This window comes from Apodemus sylvaticus, chromosome 15, assembly GCF_947179515.1.
Source record: "Apodemus sylvaticus chromosome 15, mApoSyl1.1, whole genome shotgun sequence".
In the NCBI taxonomy this organism is placed as follows: Eukaryota; Metazoa; Chordata; class Mammalia; order Rodentia; family Muridae; genus Apodemus; species Apodemus sylvaticus.
Genome location: NC_067486.1, coordinates 28,354,195 through 28,374,593, shown reverse-complemented (window position 1 = coordinate 28,374,593; position 20,399 = coordinate 28,354,195). Strand labels below are relative to the sequence as shown.

At 38.7% G+C, this 20,399-nt stretch overlaps 1 protein-coding gene across 1 annotated transcript in view; it reads left to right on the top strand.

Annotated features, from left to right (window-relative positions):
* The window catches only part of Gbe1 (1,4-alpha-glucan branching enzyme 1), a 244,121-nt gene that overhangs the window by 73,196 nt on the left and 150,526 nt on the right, over nucleotides 1-20,399 (top strand). Inside the window, exon 3 of the mRNA XM_052158831.1 lies at nucleotides 2,207-2,322. Within this exon, the coding sequence (XP_052014791.1) occupies nucleotides 2,207-2,322 (116 nt within the window). The remainder of the gene's footprint in view (nucleotides 1-2,206; nucleotides 2,323-20,399) is intronic.

Sequence of the window (20,399 nt, the reverse complement as noted above, 5' to 3'; positions counted from 1 at the left end):
ATTCCCCCGTGTGGCTGGTAGGAGTGTGAATTGAAACTGCCAACCCAGAAAGTAGCTTTCTGATCTGTATTTGGAATCATCAGTATGTTAAGATCTGATGTCCTTTGCCTGATAGCATCACTTTATAATTGACAGTAAAGAAAGCTATTTGCACTGGCGTGTCTGCACAGTGGCCTGACATCGTGAGTTTCTATTATGGCACTTCTGGGAAGGTAGAGAAGTCTTGTATTTGTTCAGCTGGCTTCAATGGGATAAATATTTTGCTTGTCTTATTTCATTTCTTTCTCTGCCCCATGTATAAGTTATTTTTTTCTGATCTTAGAGAAAATCATCCTGGATGTTATTTCACATTCTCATTTCAGTCTTAATAGTTTTACAACATGCACATCTCTATCCATAACTTCCTACATATTTTTTTGAGGTTGACGTAAGAGGTATTTTTCTGTTCACCTTTGTAGTTTCATGTTCATCGGCTCCGATACATCCCTGTAACTTCTTTGTATTACATCCTATGTGGCTGGTAGGAATGTGAATTGAAACTGCCAACCCAGAAAGTAGCTTTCTGATCTGTATTTGGAATCATCCTATTACGTCACCTGCCCATCTACATCTACCTAGGTTTTACTCATTCTGTAGCTTATTTATAAATTACTTTCTTCTTCTTTTTCCTCCTCCTCCTCCTCCTCCTCCTCCTCCTCCTCCTCCTCCTCCTCCTTCTCCTCCTCCTCCTCCTTCTCCTCCTCTTTCTTCTCTGCTTTTGCAATTAATTCTTCAGTGAGCAGTTGTAAATAGACTGTCGTATTGACTTACAGGAATTTGTCTGGGATATTACCTGGACATAGACATAATGAGTTAGTATCACTTGAGTGTCAAGATGATTTCAGTCATTTATACCTTCTGTAGTACTGTTCTTTTATGTCCTTATTTTGATAATTTGAAACTTTTGCCTTCTTCCTTTGGATAGTTTCTTTTCCTGCTTCTTTTCTGGTGGTTTGTTTCTTTGATCCTTGTGTTGTTTTTCAAATGTTTCCTATTGACTAAATGATTGAATGTAGGTGTTAGAATATAGGCATCGTTAGTCTCTGAGATATGGAGATAAGCTTATGTTTAGTGATCAAATTTAGCAGTCATTTCTTTAACATTTTAATTAGTTAACTAATTAATTATGTTTTTGGTATATGCTTCCTTTGAAAAAAGAAATCCTCCCTATCCAAGGTTTGTAAATACCTTTATCTGATTGTTTTCTTTCTAGGGACTCTACAAGTTTTGTAAATTTGGTGTACATGTGTGAATGATTCAGGGGTGTGTGAGAAGGTCTTGATCCATTTCGCTTATTTGCAGTAAGCATAACCAGTTGCTCTCATACCTGTGGCTTAAATATTGCAACTATGTTGCTTCTCTGTGTGCAAGGGTTGAGTGTTGTTTATAGGGGATTTTCTCCCTCATCTGAAGCCTAGTGTACAGTTACTCCATATTTGAGGTTAACTTTCTATCTTTCTGATTGAGGCATTTCCCTATATTTTATTTGAGCTAGTTTATATTCTTATGAATTTGGGTACATAAATTTATTTCAATAAACTTTTATGAACATGCATGCATCTTATCTAATAGGCTACAATATTCTTTCTCATATCATTTTTCTTTGTTGGTATTTATTTAAAATGACTCTTTTACTTTATATTTACTAATAAATGGATTAAAATTTTAAAAGTGCATTTGAAAATGGTAAAATTTGTGTTTAATTTGAGTAAACCAAAGGTAAACTTGTAGAAGCACTTTAAAATTATTTTTACTTACATTTAAAAATTATATTTAGGTGCCTGTATGCTGGCAGGCGTGCATGTCTGTATCTCTCTGTGTCTGTCAGGTTGCACATATTAAGGCGTGTGTAATGAAGTCCTAGAACAAATCTTAGGAATTGTTTTGTTCTCTCTATTGTGCGTGCCCCAAGGACTGAATTCATGTCATTAAACTTGGTGACAAACACCTTTATACTCTAAGCATCTTGCTACCTCAGAAAAGCATTTCTGACAAATTTTGAACTCACCTATGTTTTTCTAAGTGGCTCATGGATTACTTTGATTAGAAAACAACATTTTTATTTTTTTTAAAGCAAGTTTAGTTTTACAGGCCAGCACTGTGTTCTATCTTACTTTAAATTCCTAGTCCTTGCAAATTATCGCTTACCTGATTTTTATGTTTTCAGGTGGTTGGAATCCATTTTCTCACCCATATAAAAAGCTGGAATATGGAAAATGGGAGCTGTATATCCCACCCAAGCAGAATAAATCTCCGCTGATACCTCATGGGTCCAAACTGAAGGTATGTTTCCTCCTCTCTTTTTGTTTGTTTCTTTTCTTGATGAAGTATTTGCATATAGCCACGCCTGCCCCAAACTCAGTTTTAGGTGTGCACCACAATACCTCTGAGGCCCATTTAAGGACAATTTTGAAAGGCTCTATTCAATAGCTGGCTCCTTCTTAGTTCCATAGGTTTGCCCGTTCTGAGAACTGTGCGGATTTACTACCTTTGAAAAATATATTACTTTTTCCTTTATCTTATTTAGATAGTTTTATGAGCCCAGGTATTTCTCTGGCTATAAGTGCCAAGTAAATGAATTTCAACATGTGGTTTCTATGTAAGTGGTAAAATAATCAAATCTGTTTGTGAGCTTTTTAAATCCAAAATTTCAACTCAGAAATCTTCAGAATCAGAAGCCTTTTCACAGCTGACATGATGACACAGTAGGAAAATTCCATACCGTGAAATTTTGTTTCATACATAAATTGTTGAGAATTTCTAATGCTTATCTTCAGGCTATGTGTGTAAGGTAGAGATGAAATATGTATGAATTTCGTGTTTAGATTTCCTCTCTAAGATGCCTCATTTATATGCAAGTATTAAAAAAGATGTTCCTAAGTATTTTGATAAGGATTACTTAGCCTGACCCAGGGATGAATGCCCTATGTTAGCGCCACCTTACATGTCTCCCTCTTTACTCTGATTGAAGGCCTTTATAAAGTTCTGCCTGGGCTACATATTACATTCCGCTTCTTTTTCATAAGTGGTCTACATTAATCACATCAAATAATGTTTGAAATTATTTTAGGAGATATTATTATCTCATGTTTAAATAGTTTTTATGTTCTCATCTGGGTTTTTAAAAATAATTTCTTTAGTGTCAGAAAGATGGCTCAGAGGTTAAGAGCTCTGGCTGCTCCTCCAGAGGTCCTGAGTTCAATTCCCAGTATCCTCATGGTGGCTCATAACCATTTATAATGAGATCTGGTGCTCTCTACTGGCATGCAGGCATATGTGTGGGCAGAATACTTTATCCACTAAATAAATCTTTTAAAAAATAAAACGAATTACCGGGTTACAGCAGGGAGATATTAAAAAAAAATAATTAGGCAAACTGTTCTTTCTTCAGTATGAAACTCTAAAATTTATGGTGAGGGTAATTAAGTAAAGACTCTGATACAAGATATTATTACTAGTGTTTAGACATTTCAAATGTTAAGGGTAACCTTAGCTGCTATGGTAATACTAAACAGTGACATATTTATTTATTCATGTATGGAAACTGATGTACCTTTTGGGGAAAGGTATTAAAATCTCTGTAAAAGACAACTGATAGGAACTTTTTGGCCCCTTGCTCTGATGTTATTATCCCTGGGTATTCTCTCTTGGTAATTAAGAGCTGTGGTTCAAGCAGGATTTGAAAATGTATTTCAGTCCACAAAGGGATTGACCTTTTTTATTGTGAAAATATCTTATGAATTATCTTGTAACCGTTAACAAAATAAGCATTATCCACTGCTGAAGTTATAATTTTGTTCTCTGCAAAACACTTAAAATTTTCAACTGAGCTGTTGAAAAAAAGACCTTAACTACTTATATCATGTTAAAAGTAAAACCTTAATTTTTTAAAATTTAATAATATTTAAAGATAAAATGGTATAAAATAAATTAAACATTCATGCCCTCAAAGATACAAGGAAGACCACTTACTTTTAGGCTAATTACATTCATATTATTCATGTTGTTTATCCTTCCACATACATTATTTAAAACATTGCAACTTTTATAGTTACTAAATATCAGTTTTGTTTATACTATACTTACCTGTATGTTCTTGAAGTGTAAGTGAATACACACACACACACACACACACACACACACACTACTCAGATATAGCATACATGTATTTAAAATAGAAAGTGCTATTGGACTAAATAATGAATAAACAATATATTCATTGCATGATGTGTGATAGCAACAGAAACTTATAAGGGATCATGACACTCAAGCATTTAGAAATAGATCAGGGAGCTCACAGGGAGAAAGTCTTTCTAACCCAATGTGCTGGATGAATAAAGGTTGCATTCATCCAGCTCCCAAGGGGGAAGCAAATAGCACAATCAAACAGTACACTTTAAATTGGTATTATTTTTAAGAAAGCCATTTTCATACTTGAGCATGCAAGGAAAAAACTGGGGGGTTCCCAAGACTGCTGAGTTAGTAGTCTCAAGAATGTAACCCCCTCTCTGCCACTAGAAAAAAAAATTAATAACTGAAACCCTGTGGGAGGACTACACTGTCTTTATAGGAGCACTGGACTTCAGTTGAGGAGTAAAGGTAGTTTGTAACAGCCTTCCAGTGAAGGAGCTCAAGGAGACACTGTTCTGACTGAGCTGTTGTTCCAGAGGACTTGTTGTTCCAGAGGACTCAAGGAGACACTGATCTGACTGAGCTGTCCCCTCAGTCCCCTTTTGTCTCTGATTTCTTGTTGGAGCCTGACACTGGCCAAAGCTCTGTGGAATCAGAATCCCAGGACACAGGCTTCACAGAGGCCAGACCTGTGTATCAGACATGGATAAAGAGATCAGGAAAGTAAACCAAACAGATTCACTGGGGGAAAACTGAAGATTTTCTTCCCATATGGTAGCCCTCATGTTGCCTAGCCTTGTCTAGCAGCATAGCCTTGCCTCCTACCTTGCCTGCCACCTCCCCTACCCCTCCTTCTCTCTTGTCCCCCCTCCCCCCCCACCTTCTCCTCCATTCTCTCTCCTCTCCTCTGGTCCCATTTCCAAGTAACCTCATCTTAGGAGACTTTCACTTATAAATTTGGAGAGATGTAGTTTATTACATAGAAGGAATCCTGCTTTTCAATTATAAAACATATTTAGATGTTGCAGAATTGATTGTTAGAAAAGAAGCATGCAACCTCATAGCTACATTTGCGATTTTCACAGTTGAAAAAAATTAGAGGTTATATTCATTTGTTTCCATCCTTCACTGTAGTACTAGGAAAGGAGTGAGTACTTCTTGAAGGTAAATTTACAAGGTTACAAAGTTAAGGTGTTATTGTGTCTTCCTTGGAGCCTATCTAACTGCTAGGGTCATATTCTGGAATGTGCTACACTGCACATCAGGATGAGGGTTCAGATGGAAAGGGAGAGTGGTCCAAATGAAGTAGACTGGGGAACATGTCCGGGATCTAAAGTTTCATGTTGTACCATGTTCTATAGATCATTGTCTGGAATGTGATCTCCTTTTTTATTAAATTAGCATTTTAGAAGATGGAATATTAACTCTCTTCTGACAGCCAAAAGGAACAATAGATAGTTTGTGCAGAGAGTCTGGGGGATAAAATGAAGTAGATTAAAAGTCATGACTGAGAACCAGAATGAGCTGGATAGGCATAACGACGCAATGAAGAGGCCTGTGTGATGTAGCACAGAAGAATTTCCCGTCAGTCATTGCCTCAGAAGATTGATCTGAAAAGTTTGATCCGTCATCTCTAGAACATTCAATGTAATCTGTCATTGTCAATTTTCCTCTCTTTTTGCCGTTTTGTGCTTTTATGGATACCTAATATTTGTATATCGAATCTCTGAGGTTTTGTCTTTGTCTCTTAACCTATGCATCATTTTGACTTTCTGTTACACTTTGAAAGATGATCTTGTATTTCAGGTGTTTTGATTTTCTGGGTATACGTTCAAAGTCTCTAATGATTTGTTTTTTGGCTTTTACTGTTAAGTTGGGTTATATTATTAAGTGCTTTTCTTTTTGGTCGTATTTTCCTGTGTTTGTTTTTAATCTCTGTCATCTCGCAGGTTGTGCTCACAACATGATGATTCATGATTATGGAGTTCTATTTTAAATTTAGTCTGGTAAGGCCTTTAATTTCTATCTGGTGAGTTTCATTGTTAGATAGTCAAAGAGCAGCCTGACTATAAACTGATAGGAGCAAGTGAAGGGTTCTGTTTGTTTTGTTGTGTTTTTTTTCTCCCGCCCGGTAATGTTTTCCTTCTCTTGGGCTGACATTTGCAGTATATTATATTGAGTGGGCAGAGCAGAATGTATACTAGTCTATTGGCGGGAGCTAAGGGCAGAAAATATGGAAGAGTGGTCTACCTACTTTCAGTCAGGTTATTCCCAACCATCTTCCGGGCTCACTGTTCAGGAGTCTGGAGGTTCCTTATTAAGTAGTTTTCAGAGAATAAACTGGAATTTCCCATTGGAGGGGTGCAGAGGGCTGTATAGAGACCTGATCGTCTAACAGGAAGGCAACACAGCAGCCATGTGTTATTTTAAGCCCAGTCTTCTGCCTTGTGCCAAGGGCTACTGGATGCTGTGCCTTAATGTGTATGCACATGCATGCCTGGTACCCACGTAGCTCAGAAGATGGCAAAGCATTCATTGCTTGTGAATTATCATGTGGTTTCTGGGAATCAAACCCAGGACTCCTACAGAACCAACAAGTGATGTAAACTACTGAGCCATCTCCAGCCCCCCCCCTTTTTTTTTGCCTTTTTCTTTAGTTTTTTATCCTTTTAACTGCTTTCCATTTTTATAAAATTTCATTGCAATTTACGATTTTTTTTTGTCTTTCTCTGTGACATTATTTTTGCCATTACTTATTTGCTTGGGTGAGAAAAGAAACCATGGGGGAATTTGTCCTTTTTAATTCCAACTTCAAAATAACCCTCTAAGATGTGAGAAGCTGAGAGCACATCTGCTCAGTGGAATACTTAATGATTTGAGGCTTCCACTGGGTCACTGCATTCCCATAGAGTACGGTGATCATAAGACTCTGGCCATTCTTATTGTGTCATGTGATGTCCTTATTTATTATATGTGATATTTTTTCTTCTGTGACCCACAGAAAATCCTCATTCACTTCATTTGTTACCCAGTTCAATTTAATCAACCTTAAGACCCTGAAACATCTAATTTTTGAGAGCGTGCACAGGTAGAATTAGATGCTTTCCTTTACTGCAGAGAGGATGATTCTTTGTGTTTGCAAATACAATGAATGTTAATGAACCCAAATAAAGGAGTCTAGCAGGGCCTCTTTCCTGTAGATGAGAATAAAGCCCTGTTAAGAATTGACTCTTCCCTCTTTTCTTTAGTGGGTGTGTGTGTGTGTGTGTGTAGCATATTGATACGAAACACAAAAAATAATATATAAAGTAATATTGTATTTTTATGTTTTATATTTGTGACTGCAAAAATAAGTGGGAAAGGAGATGTGTTCCTTTTTGTATTTTATGCCTATACCTATAACTTAAGAACAATATTTTTTGTGCTTTTTTTTTCTTTCCTAATATAGTAGATAACAAGGATTGAACTTTGTTTTTTGTACTGGGAGTATCGCACTGTCAGTTCCGGACACAGGAAGGAAGGGACGATAGTAGTGTTTCTTTAGAATTTGTATACAATTGAATACAGGAAAAAACAAACCCAAGCAAAGCATTTATAACTATGTTCTCTAAACACAGTTTCAAATTCATATTGTTTTTCAAAAATGGCCCTATCTTTACAAAACTTCATACATCCTGTCCCAATTTTCATACACTATTCAGATTGGCCATCAGACTAAGACATTGGATTCTCTTCAGGTTGTTCTGTTTGAACTCGTGATGAATTTCCCCTGACCTGTTTGCTTCTGTGTGAGATTTTTGAATTAGTTGATAAGAAGCTTATGGTTCAGTTTTCATGTTCACCAGAACTTTTCTCCTTGATAGTCCTAATCCCACGTATGACTGTCTCACTGAGAACTTACCTGTCTTCAGGCCAGTGTGGTTTCTCCTTGCATTGTGAATCCCATGCCTTTGGCTCTAACCAGAGCCTCCCATTCATGCCTTGTGCTTTCCATTTCATTTTTATCTTTATTCTTTATATGAACCATACTTCTCTACGTGGTTTTTTTTTTTTTATCTAGTTTTGACTAGTTTGGTCTTCTTTCAGAGCAGTCCAGACAATGTCCATTTTATACAGAATGGCTTTTTCCAGTTTTATATAGCCTTAGAAAGAAGCAGTATTTATGTGGAGACGCTTTCCATATTCTCAAACTCTAGTTTCCTGTCACCAAGTGTTCCTTTCCCTTCTAACCTTGACAAATCCTTCTCATGCTGTGACCAATATCTACTTCTGTCATAGAACAATCTATAATCCTGTCTGTAATTGATCAGGAAACTTCACTTTTTACACAGTGACGTTTTGGAAGCTTGGTAATGTCTGATTTGTAGGAACTACCATGTGTTTACTGTATTCATTGAATGGATAGGATATTCACCATTAATAACTGTTCTTCACAATGGGAAATGCTTTTGTGTTTTCATATCAAACTAAAAGTGAAAGAGTGTATAAATTTCTTATGGAAATGTTAATATCCCAGGATATTAACAGTATAACATCCTAAACAGTATTTTTTTTTAATAAGTAGAATTTCTCTGTATTAGAAGAATCCTGTTGACACCTGTCTTAGTCAGGGTTCTTATTCCTGCACAAACATCATGACCAAGAAGCAAGTTGGGGAGGAAAGGGTTTATTCAGCTTACACTTCTGCATTGCTGTTCATCACAAAAGGAAGTCAGGACTGGAACTCAAGCAGGTCAGGAAGCAGGAGCTGATGCAGAGGCCATGGAGGGATGTTTCTTACTGGCTTGCTTCCCCTGGCTTGCTCAGCTTGCTCTCTTATAGAACCCAAGAGCACCAGCCCAGGGATGGTACCACCCACAAGGGGCCCTCCCCTCTCCATCACTACTTGAGAAAATGCCCCACAGCTGGATCTCATGGAGACACTTCCCCAACTGAAGCTCCTTTCTCTGTGATAACTCCAGCCTGTGTCAAGTTGACACACAAAACCAGCCAGTACAATTAACCCCTTGTCAACTTGACACACAAACACATCACTCTTAAGCCTCAACCCTTACTTTGTTATTCATCCCCAAGATCTGAATCACTTTAAAAGTCCTACAGTCTTTACATACTAAAAGTTCAATCTCTTTAAAATATCCAATATCTTTTAAAATTCAAAGTCTTTTAAAAATCCAAAGTCTCTTAACTGTGAGCTCCACTAAAATACCTTTTTACTTCAAGAGGGAAAAAGTATCAGGGCACAGTCACAATCAAAATCAAAATCAAAATCCAACGTCCAATGTCTGGGATCCACTTATGATCTATTAGGCTCCTCCAAGGGCCTCGGTCATTTCTTTAGTTCTGTCCTTTGTAGCACACAGCTTGTCTTCTAGGCTCCAGCTGCCTGTACTCCACTGCTGCTGCTATTCTTGGTGGTCATCTCATGGTACTGGCAACCCCAAAACACATGACCCCTTCAGTCTTGGGCCATCAATTGCAACCAAGGCTGCCCCTTCACCGATGACCTTCCATGGCCTCTCACAGTGCTGAGCCTCAGCTGCTCTTCATGACCCCTTCATGCTTCAAAACCAGTACCACCTGGGTGACTCTTACACAGTACCACGTCCTGCTGCAGCACGAGGTACAACCTTGGTCTGGAACACAGCCTCTCTGCTCTCAGAAAACACTTGCCAGAATATTTTACCTCAGAGATGCTGGTCTTTTCTTAATCACCGTTAATTTCTTAGCTCTAGTTAACCAGCATCAATAGTCCCAGTAATGCAAAGGTTTCGTTTTACTAGTTCTGGTGTCTTATTAAGCACAGCTGATTCTTCAGCCCCAGCTAACCAAAATTACAAAATCTTCACACTCAAAACAGCACAGCCCTGATAAGAGTCTAAATTTTCCCTCTGAAATTTCACAAGCCAGGCCTCCATCTTCTGCACTGTTCTCAATATTATCTTCCAAGCTCCTACAAAACACTCCAGAGAGCTCTTAATACCCAATGGCTCTTCTAGCCCAAAGTTCTAAAGTGCTTTCACACCTGCACAATCATCGTGACCAAAAAACAAGTTAGGGAGGAAAGGGTTTATTCAGCTTACACTTCCATGTTGCTGTTCATCACTAAAGGAAGTTAGGACTGGAACTCAAGCAGGTCAGGAATCAGGAGCTGATGCAGAGGCCATGGAGGGATGTTACTTACTGGCTTGCACAGCTTGCAAGAACTGCAAGAACCCAAGACTACCAGCCCAGGGATGGCACCATGCACAAGGGGCCCTCTCCTCTTGATCCGTAATTGAGAAAAGAAAATGCCTTACAGCTGGATCTCATGGAGACCTTTCCTCAACTGAATCTCCTTTCTGTGTGATAACTGCATCCTATGTAAAGTTGACACACAAAACCAGCCAGTACAACACCAGTTAGAAAAAGGGAAAAAAAAAACCTTCAAATAAATATTAAAGTTTGTTTTAATGAATCTTTACCATTCTCTATGGTTCTTGTTATTTAAAGAAAATCATCATTGGTTTTATTTGGGTAATTAGTATTTTGTTGTGTGTGTGTGTGTGTGTGTGTGTGTGATGCATATTGGTTAAGAGCTTCATCAGTGAGCTCTATCCTGAGCCTCAGGTTGTCTTCTTAATTTTGGAAAAGTCTTTATTTTAACAATGATGCTTTGAGTGGGAAATGTCCCCCCAAGGCTTGGCATTTGAATTCTTGGTTCCTGGTTGGTGACACTGTTTGGGAAGGTTTAGGAGGAACAGCTTTACTGCAGGAAGTAAGTCACTCATCACTTGAGAGTTTAAAGCATTCCTCCACTTCCAGTCGATTCTGCTTCATGACTCCACTTTAGAATGTGAGCTCAGAGCTTTGAGCTCCTGCCAGCCAGCATGCATGCTGATCAGTGCCGTGCCGTTCCGTTCGCCATGTGCTATTAGCTCTCTACAACTGTAAATCCAAATAAACTTTCTCTTTTAAAGTTTTGATCATTTTGTTTTACCACAGCAACAGAAAAAGTGACTAACATCTCAGGGATTTGAAATATTTTTATTTAGTGGATTCTTTTCCCCTTTCTTTATCTAGAAGCTAAATAATAAGTATCCATGACCTGTAGCACTCAACCTTGCTTGATTTTGTCTGAACAGCTGCCATTTCTAATTCTGTTTTAAAATATTACTTTAAAACCTGTTTTTGGTAAGTGTCTTAGTCAGGGTTTCTATTCCTGCACAAACATCATGACCAAGAAGCAAGTTGTGGAGGAAAGGGTTTATTCAGCTTACAGTTCTGCATTGCTGTTCATCGCCAAAGGAAGTCAGGACTGGAACTCAAGCAGATCAGGAAGCAGGAGCTGATGTAGAGGCCATGGAGGGATGTTTCTTACTGGCTTGTTTCCCCTGGCTTGCTCAGCCTGCTCTCTTATAGAACCCAAGAGCACCAGCCCAAAGATGGTACCACCCACAAGGGGCCCTCCCCACTTGATTACTAACTGAGAAAATGCCCCATAGCTGGATCTCATGGAGGCACTTCCCCAACTGAAGCTCCTTTCTCAGTGATACCTCCAGCCTGTGTCAAGTTGACACAGAAAATCAGCCAGTACAGTAAGAAAAAGAGATTGTATCAAAATAAATTTGTACAAATTTGGGAATAATGGTCCTAAGGACTTATTATTTCAAATCAAGACTGAAGATGGCTTTAGTAATACAGCAAGTCACCTGTTCATAAATAAACAGACAAGGCCCAGGACTTTGGCTTTGTGATTGAATACTTGTTAACATAGAAGCTTCCAAAATATATTTATTCTGCCTATGGTAGAGATCAGAATGTTCAGTGGTTTATGCTTGTAATGTGAGAGAAGTTCCAGTCAGGAGATGGTGATATGCTGACCTCAAATTAATAACTAAATGTTATTTCTAGGCATAACACACAAGAGCTCACTCAATACTCTCTCAAACCTTGAAGAATAGCCATTTTGACATAGAAAATTTTGAGCTGTATTTCGTTCGTACACCCTTGTCTACTTGAGGGACGGTAAATGACAGCAAAAGATGAAAAACACTGTCCTGTCTATTTTCAATGTCTAGATCCAATCTTATTTCAGCTTGTTTTGTTTAAACTGATCCCTGTGTGTCAGAGCTTCCATGTCAGGGTCACCGGGGGAACAGCTTCTGTCGTTCTGTTTTCCTCTTTGACTTTCAGCTGAAGAGCAGCGGAGTCCAGTGCATCACCAATGGTAGCAGAAGTCATTCCCAATTAACCACTAATGGGCAGCTTTCTGGGATATCTTGTTTATAATTGAGTGCAGAGAGATGAAAATCAAACACAAAGAGAACTCAATTTTATCATTAACGTGGACTTTGTTTAGTGCATGATTGTCGTGCACCACAGCAACTTTCCTAATTTGTTTCTGTGTGATGAAGAAAGTAATCATGTTCAGACCAGGGAACAATACCATGTGTTTGTCCAGAAGGGTCACCTTTGTAGACAAGACCAGGGACTCTACCCACAGATGCTTCCCCTTCTTGGTTTTCTTTTTGTAAACACTGGTTAAGAAAAACAATTGTTACATAGTTACACATATGAAATAGTTGGCTAGACACAATATGTTTCCTAATTTACTCTACGATAATGTTTAAAATTTACTCCTTGCAAAACATCCTGTTTCCTTTCCTCTGCTTGTCTTCTCTTGCCTTCTTTTGATATTTTTAAAAAAAAATATTTATTTAGTGTGTGTGAGTAAACTGTAGCTGTCTTCAGACATAGCAGAAGGAGGCATCAGACCCTATGATAGATGGTTGTGAGCCACCATGTGGTTGCTTGGAATTGAACTCAGGACCTCTGGAAGAGCTGTCAGCATTCTTAACCTCTGAGCCATCTCTCCAGCCCCCTTCTCTTTATTTTTAACCTTTGAGGACTTACTATGGATCAAGTACTATTTAAATACTTTTGGAAGATTAGCTATATTAGTGCTAATATGAACACTTCCCTAGAAGCGTATTATCATTTAAGGAGGAAATTATGGCACAAAGTGTTAGAAGTTCTTTTAAATGGTAATTTTTAGCAATTTGGAATATACTTTTATAGTAAAGGTTTTCCAGTGGATACATGACAGCAGTCACAATCATGAGATCTTTCTGTTAGGAATAATCAGTAGAAGAGCAGTTGAAAATAAAGTCCCTCAAAAGCCCATACACATAAATTGGCTTGGCTTGATCTAATGGTATTGCTTGTCTCTACTCGTGTATGAGTTTAATTACTTTTATGGCTATTTAAATAAGAATATTAAAGGGAAAGTAGAAATTTTAAAAGCTAAATGTAAGGCTGTGTGAAAATATATTCATGTTTTATTCCTGTCAAGTTTATTTCTTGTCAAGTTTACTTGACAGTTCATGGCCTCCTACAAAATGAAGAATCAGAAAATAAAAACAAACAAAAAACAAACAAACAAAAAAAAACCAGGTAACAGTCCTAGTGTGTAGTTGAGATTGCATTTGTTTGTTGTTGTTTTTTTTTTTAAGAAAGATGTCAGTGACTTTATAGAATCAAAGCCTACAATAGCCATAAAACAAAAATGAGAGTAGTGTCAGAAACTAATTGTTTATAAATTGTTACAGCTACAGTGGCTATAGATGAGGTCAAACTGATTGTGATTCACACACACAAACACACACACACACACATACATACACACACACACACAGAATATAAGAACTAGAGTCAGGGAGTGGCTACTTTGAAATTATGTCTTCTGGCTCTATTGTTTAATTTCTGTTTCTTTTTTTTTTTTTAACATTTTTTTATTAGATACTTTCTGTATTTACATTTCAAATGCTATCCCCTTTCTTCTTTTTCCCTTTGAAACCCTCCTATCCCATCCCCCTTCCCTCTGCTCAAGAATCCACCCACTCCTGCTTTTCTGAATCCACCCACTCCTGCTTTCCTGAATCCACCCACTTCTGCTTTCCTGACCTCTCATTCCCCTACCCTGTGACAATGAGCCTTTACAGGTCCAAGGGCTTCTCCTCTTACTGATGTCCGACCAAGCCATCCTCTGCTACCCATGTGACTGGAGTCATGGGTTCCTCCATGTGTACTCTTTGGTTTGTGGTTTAGCCTCTGGAAGCTCTGAGGGTACTAGTTGGTCATATTGTTGTTTCTCCTATTGGGCTGTAAGCCCCTTCAGCTCTTTGGGTCCTATCTCTAGCTCCTCCATTTGGGACCCTGTGCTCAGTTCGGTGGTTGACTGAGAGCATTCATCTCTGTATTTGTCAGGCACTGGCGGGGCCTCTCTTTAACAGCTGTATCAGGCTCCAGTCAGTGAGAACTTGTTGGCATCCACAGTAGTGTCTGGGTTTGGTAACTGTATGTAGCACGGATATCCAGGTGGGACAGTCTCTGCATGGTCTTTCCTTCAGTCTCTGCTGCACACTTTGTCTCTGTATTTCCTCCCCTGGGTATTTTGTACCCTATCTCAGAAGGACCAAAGTATCCATACTTTGGTCTTCCTTCTTATGCTTCATGTGGTCTGTGAATTACATCTTGGGTATTTCAAGCTTCTGAGCTAATATCCACTTATCAGGGAGTATATACCATGTGTGTTCTTTTGTGACTGGATTACCTCACTAAGGATGATATTTTCTAATTTCATCCATTTGCAGTGGTTATCTAGATATGACCCACACAAAATTAAGCCAGTCATAATGCCACAATAAGTGGAGAAGTTCTTGTGGTTTTGCTTATTCCTAGCTGTAGTCAGTTGAGAGCTGCCAGAAGAGGGAGAACATTTTTCCTCTAGGGTGTGGTTACTGGGGATGGCTATCCATGGTTCAGTGGATGATCCCACAGCCCTCCACATATGGACAGCACCAAATGGATGTCGTGGGGTGGGTTACAGAACCCGAAAGGACGTGATGTCAGGAGGGAAAAGTGCTGGGGGGATATGAGACAGTTGGAAGGAGAACAGGGAGTACCAATATGATCATAGTACGCTTCTCATGGGCCCCATGGAACAGCAAATAGGACATTACGTTTGGGAATAAACATTTGCTTAATATAGTGAATACTTTAAATTGAATTAAGTAATTACAATGTATTTCAAGGATATTCCCAGAAAAACAGTGAGTATGATTAAGGAAATGAAGTGAGTCAGACGAGGCTCACCATATTGTTTTTTGTGATCCTAATGTGCTTTGTTGTCCCACAAATATATTGATTGAAAGGTTTCTTGCTCTGGTAGAATCTGTGTGAATATAGAAGGGGTGAGGATAAAGCATAGGAAATGGAGTTTGCAACTGTCAGCAATCTGGCTGTGTAGGTTTTCTGTTTCTTTCTTTCTTTCATTTTTGTTTTTAGGACAGGGTTTCTCTGTGTAGGCCTGGCTGTCTTGGAACTTGCTTTGTAGACCAGAGTGGCTTCAAACTCAAGAGATCTGGCTGCTTTTGCCTCTGGAGTGCTGGAATTATAGGTGTGTACCACAATATCAATATATATATATATGTATATATATGACAAAAAACATAACATAGATCATGTAACATATAATGCACATATATGTGTGTACATAAAATAAGCCACCCACCTGTAGAACTGAATTTAGAGGAAAGCTCAGTGGGAACATTTGAGATAAAACTAAAGGTTAAGAGTTTGGAAGATTAAGGCTGGTGCAGTGAGTGAGTCAGATTGTAAAGGCGTATGCTTCCCTCCAAACCGATGACATGAGTTCTGTCCCAGGATACCACATGGTAGAAAGAGAGAACTAATACCCTTTGTCTACACATACACTCACACACACACACACATACACACACAAAGAGGTATGCACACACATGCACATATATGTATATGAATGATAGATAAATATGCTTGAATGAGGAGAAAAAGTGAGTTTGGAAGAATGCTCTCACTTCTTATCCTAACTAAATTTGTGATTACTGAAATAGGTTTTTGTAGTGTTCATGAACTTCATGTTGAATCAGTTTTTGTTGTTTTGCTTCTATGCTGATTATTGGTATTGCTTTTGTTGGTATTTGTTGACTGTTGTGTACCTCCATTCAGGGCTTTAGTATTGAGGTGCATTCTCGTTCCCTAACAACAGATTCAGCACTTCACACTTTTCCTTTAACGAATACTGTGGAACATATTAGGGAAAGGGTATATGACAACATTTGTCTGTTGTCATAAGAATTCGTGAAAAAAGCCTTTTAAGTATTTCACACAGTACTAGGTGCACTTTATAAAGAAATCTGCTAAAGTAGGGAAGTTGGCAGACCATTTCAAAGGAAAGCCTTAGTCAACTGAACCTCACTGAAATAAGAACATGCCTGAAATCTGCCTCTGTAGTATTTGAAAGTAAAACTATAAAATATCAGCCAGGACAGTTCTTTAGCTTACTGTGTCTAGTGTACCTTTCCACTTCTTTAGTGATATTGACCTTCTCCCCTGCTCTGCACCTTTCTGTGATGACTACAGTTTACCCATCAGCTCTCTTAAACTACCCCCTTTCCCTTGTCCCTTCCAGCCAGGCTGATGTGAAGGTGAGTCTATTCCTGTCCAGCATTTTCAACTGGGCATCCTTGACCAAATGACAAATAGTTAGACAGAAGAAAAAACATACAAACAAACAAACAAACAAACAAACAATAAACTGTGTTAATGAGTGCAGGGCGCACATTACATGTGGGAGACCTGATAGAAAAGGTATTCAGAGTGGTTGCTTAGAATTCCAGGGTATGTACCATACTCAAAAATGAACAATAGTATTATAAAATAAGGTCAGAATAATAGGAAGCAGTTTTAGGCATCCTCAGAAGAGAGGCACCCTGGGGGTTACTTGGGATGACACTGATGGGGTGAGGTTTACTTGCAGGTTCCCATATCTTCTCTGGGATTTCTCTACCCAGCGAAATATCGTATTCTGTCCTTAGGTAGAAAAGAGGGAGTGCAGAGAGAACTGTTCCTTTATTTGACTTCAACTAAAAATTCTTTTTTTTTTTGTGCCTTCCCTTATTCTTTTTTTTTTCATTATTTTTTTTATTCGATATATTTTTTATTTACATTTCAAATGATTTCCCCTTTTCTAGCCCCCCACTCCCCGAAAGTCCCATAAGCCCCCTTTTCTCCCCCTGTCCTCCCACCCACCCCTTCCCACTTCCCCGTTCTGGTTTTGCCCTATACTTCTTCGCTGAGTCTTTCTAGAACAAGGGGCCACTCCTCCTTTCTTCTTGTACCTCATTTGATGTATGTATTATGTTTTGGGTATTCCAGTTTTCTAGGTTAATATCCACTTATTAGTGAGTGCATACCATGAGTCACCTTTTGAGTCTGGGTTACCTCACTTAGTATGATGTTTTCTAGCTCCATCCATTTGCCTAAGAATTTCATGAATTCATTGTTTTAATGGCTGAATAGTACTCCATTGTGTAGATATACCACATTTTTTGCATCCACTCTTCTGTTGAGGGATACCTGGGTTCTTTCCAGCATCTGGCAATTATAAATAGGGCTGCTATGAACATAGTAGAGCATGTATCCTTATTACATGCTGGGGAATCCTCTGGGTATATACCCAGGAGTGGTATAGCAGGATCTTCTGGAAGTGAGGTGCCCAGTTTTCCGAGGAACTGCCAGACTGATTTCCAGAGTGGTTGTACCAATTTGCAACCCCACCAGCAGTGGAGGAGTGTTCCTCTTTCTCCACATCCTCTCCAAAACCTGCTGTCTCCTGAATTTTTAATCTTAGCCATTCTGACTGGTGTAAGGTGAAATCTCAGGGTTGTTTTGATTTGCATTTCCCTAATGACTAATGAAGTTGAGCATTTTTTAAGATGCTTCTCCATCATCCGAAGTTCTTCAGGTGAGAATTCCCCGTTTAACTCTGTACCCCATTTTTTAATAGGGTTGTTTGGTTTTCTGGAGTCTAACTTCTTAAGTTCTTTATATATATTGGATATTAGCCCTCTATCTGATGTAGGATTGGTGAAGATCTTTTCCCAATTTGTTGGTTGCCGATTTGTCCTTTTGATGGTGTCCTTTGCCGTACAGAAACTTTGTAATTTTATGAGGTCCCATTTGTCAATTCTTTTTTTTTTTCATTCTTTTTTTTTTAATTTTTTTTATTCGATATAATTTATTTACATTTCAAATGATTTCCCCTTTTCTAGCCCCCCCCACTCCCCGAAAGTCCCGTAAGCCCCCTTCTCTTCCCCTGTCCTCCCTCCCACCCCTTCCCAGTTCCCGTTCTGGTTTTGCCGAATACTGTTTCACTGAGTCTTTCCAGAACCAGGGACCACTCCTCCTTTCTTCTTGTATCTCATTTGATGTGTGGATTATGTTTTGGGTATTCCAGTTTTCTAGGTTAATAACCACTTATTAGTGAGTGCATACCATGATTCACCTTTTGAGTCTGGGTTACCTCACTTAGTATGATGTTCTCTAGCTCCATCCATTTGCCTAAGAATTTCATGAATTCATTGTTTCTAATGGCTGAATAGTAGTCCATTGTGTAGATATACCACATTTTTTGCATCCACTCTTCTGTTGAGGGATACCTGGGTTCTTTCCAGCATCTGGCAATTATAAATAGGGCTGCTATGAACATAGTAGAGCATGTATCCTTATTACATGCTGGGGAATCCTCTGGGTATATGCCCAGGAGTGGTATAGCAGGATCTTCTGGAAGTGAGGTGCCCAGTTTTCGGAGGAACCGCCAGACTGATTTCCAGAGTGGTTGTACCAATTTGCAACCCCACCAGCAGTGGAGGAGTGTTCCTCTTTCTCCACACCCTCTCCAACACCTGCTGTCTCCTGAATTTTTAATCTTAGCCATTCTGACTGGTGTAAGATGAAATCTTAGGGTTGTTTTGATTTGCATTTCCCTAATGACTAATGAAGTTGAACATTTTTTAAGAAGCTTCTCCGCCATCTGAAGTTCTTCAGGTGAGTATTCTTTGTTTAACTCTGTACCCCATTTTTTAATAGGGTTGTTCTGTTTTCTGGAGTCTAACTTCTTGAGTTCTTTATATATATTGGATATTAGCCCTCTATCTGATGTAGGATTGGTGAAGATCTTTTCCCAATTTGTTGGTTGCCGATCTGTCCTCTTGATGGTGTCCTTTGCCTTACAGAAACTCTGTAACCTTATGAGGTCCTATTTGTCAATTCTTGATCTTAGAGCATACGCTATTGGTGTTCTGTTCAGAAATTTTCTCCCTGTACCAATGTCCTCAAGGGTCTTCCCCAGTTTCTTTTCTATTAGCTTCAGAGTGTCTGGCTTTATGTGGAGGTCCTTGATCCATTTGGATTTGAGTTTAGTACAAGGCGATAAAGATGGATCAATTCGCATTCTTCTGCATGCTGACCTCCAGTTGAACCAGCACCATTTGTTGAAAAGGCTATCTTTTTTCCATTGGATGTTTTCAGCCCCTTTGTCGAGGATCAAGTGGCCATAGGTGTGTGGGTTCATTTCTGGATCTTCAATCCTGTTCCATTGATCTGCCTGCCTGTCACTGTACCAATACCATGCAGTTTTTAACACTATTGCTCTGTAGTATTGCTTGAGGTCAGGGATACTGATTCCCCCAGAATTTCTTTTGTTGCTGAGAATAGTTTTAGCTATCCTGGGTTTTTTGTTATTCCAGATGAATTTGTTAATTGCTTTTTCTAACTCTGTGAAGAATTGAGTTGGGATTTTGATGGGTATTGCATTGAATCTGTATATTGCTTTTGGCAAAATGGCCATTTTAACTATATTGATTCTGGCGAGCCATGAGCATGGGAGGTTTTCCCATTTTTTGAGGTCTTCTTCCAATTCCTTCTTCAGAGTCTTGAAGTTCTTGTCGTAAAGATCTTTCACATGTTTGGTAAGAGTCACCCCAAGATACTTTATACTGTTTGTGGCTATTGTGAAGGGGGTCATTTCCCTAATTTCTTTCTCAGCCTGCTTATCCTTTGAGTATAGGAAGGCCACTGATTTGCTTGAGTTGATTTTATAACCTGCCACTTTGCTGAAGTTGTTTATCAGCTGTAGGAGTTCACTAGTGGAGTTTATTGGGTCACTTAGGTAGACTATCATGTCATCTGCAAATAATGATAGTTTGACTTCTTCCTTTCCAATTTGTATCCCTTTGACCTTCTTATGTTGTCAAATTGCCCGAGCTAGTACCTCAAGTACAATATTGAAATGATAAGGAGAGAGGGGGCAGCCCTGTCTAGTCCCTGATTTTAGTGGGATTGCTTCAAGTTTCTCTCCATTTAGTTTG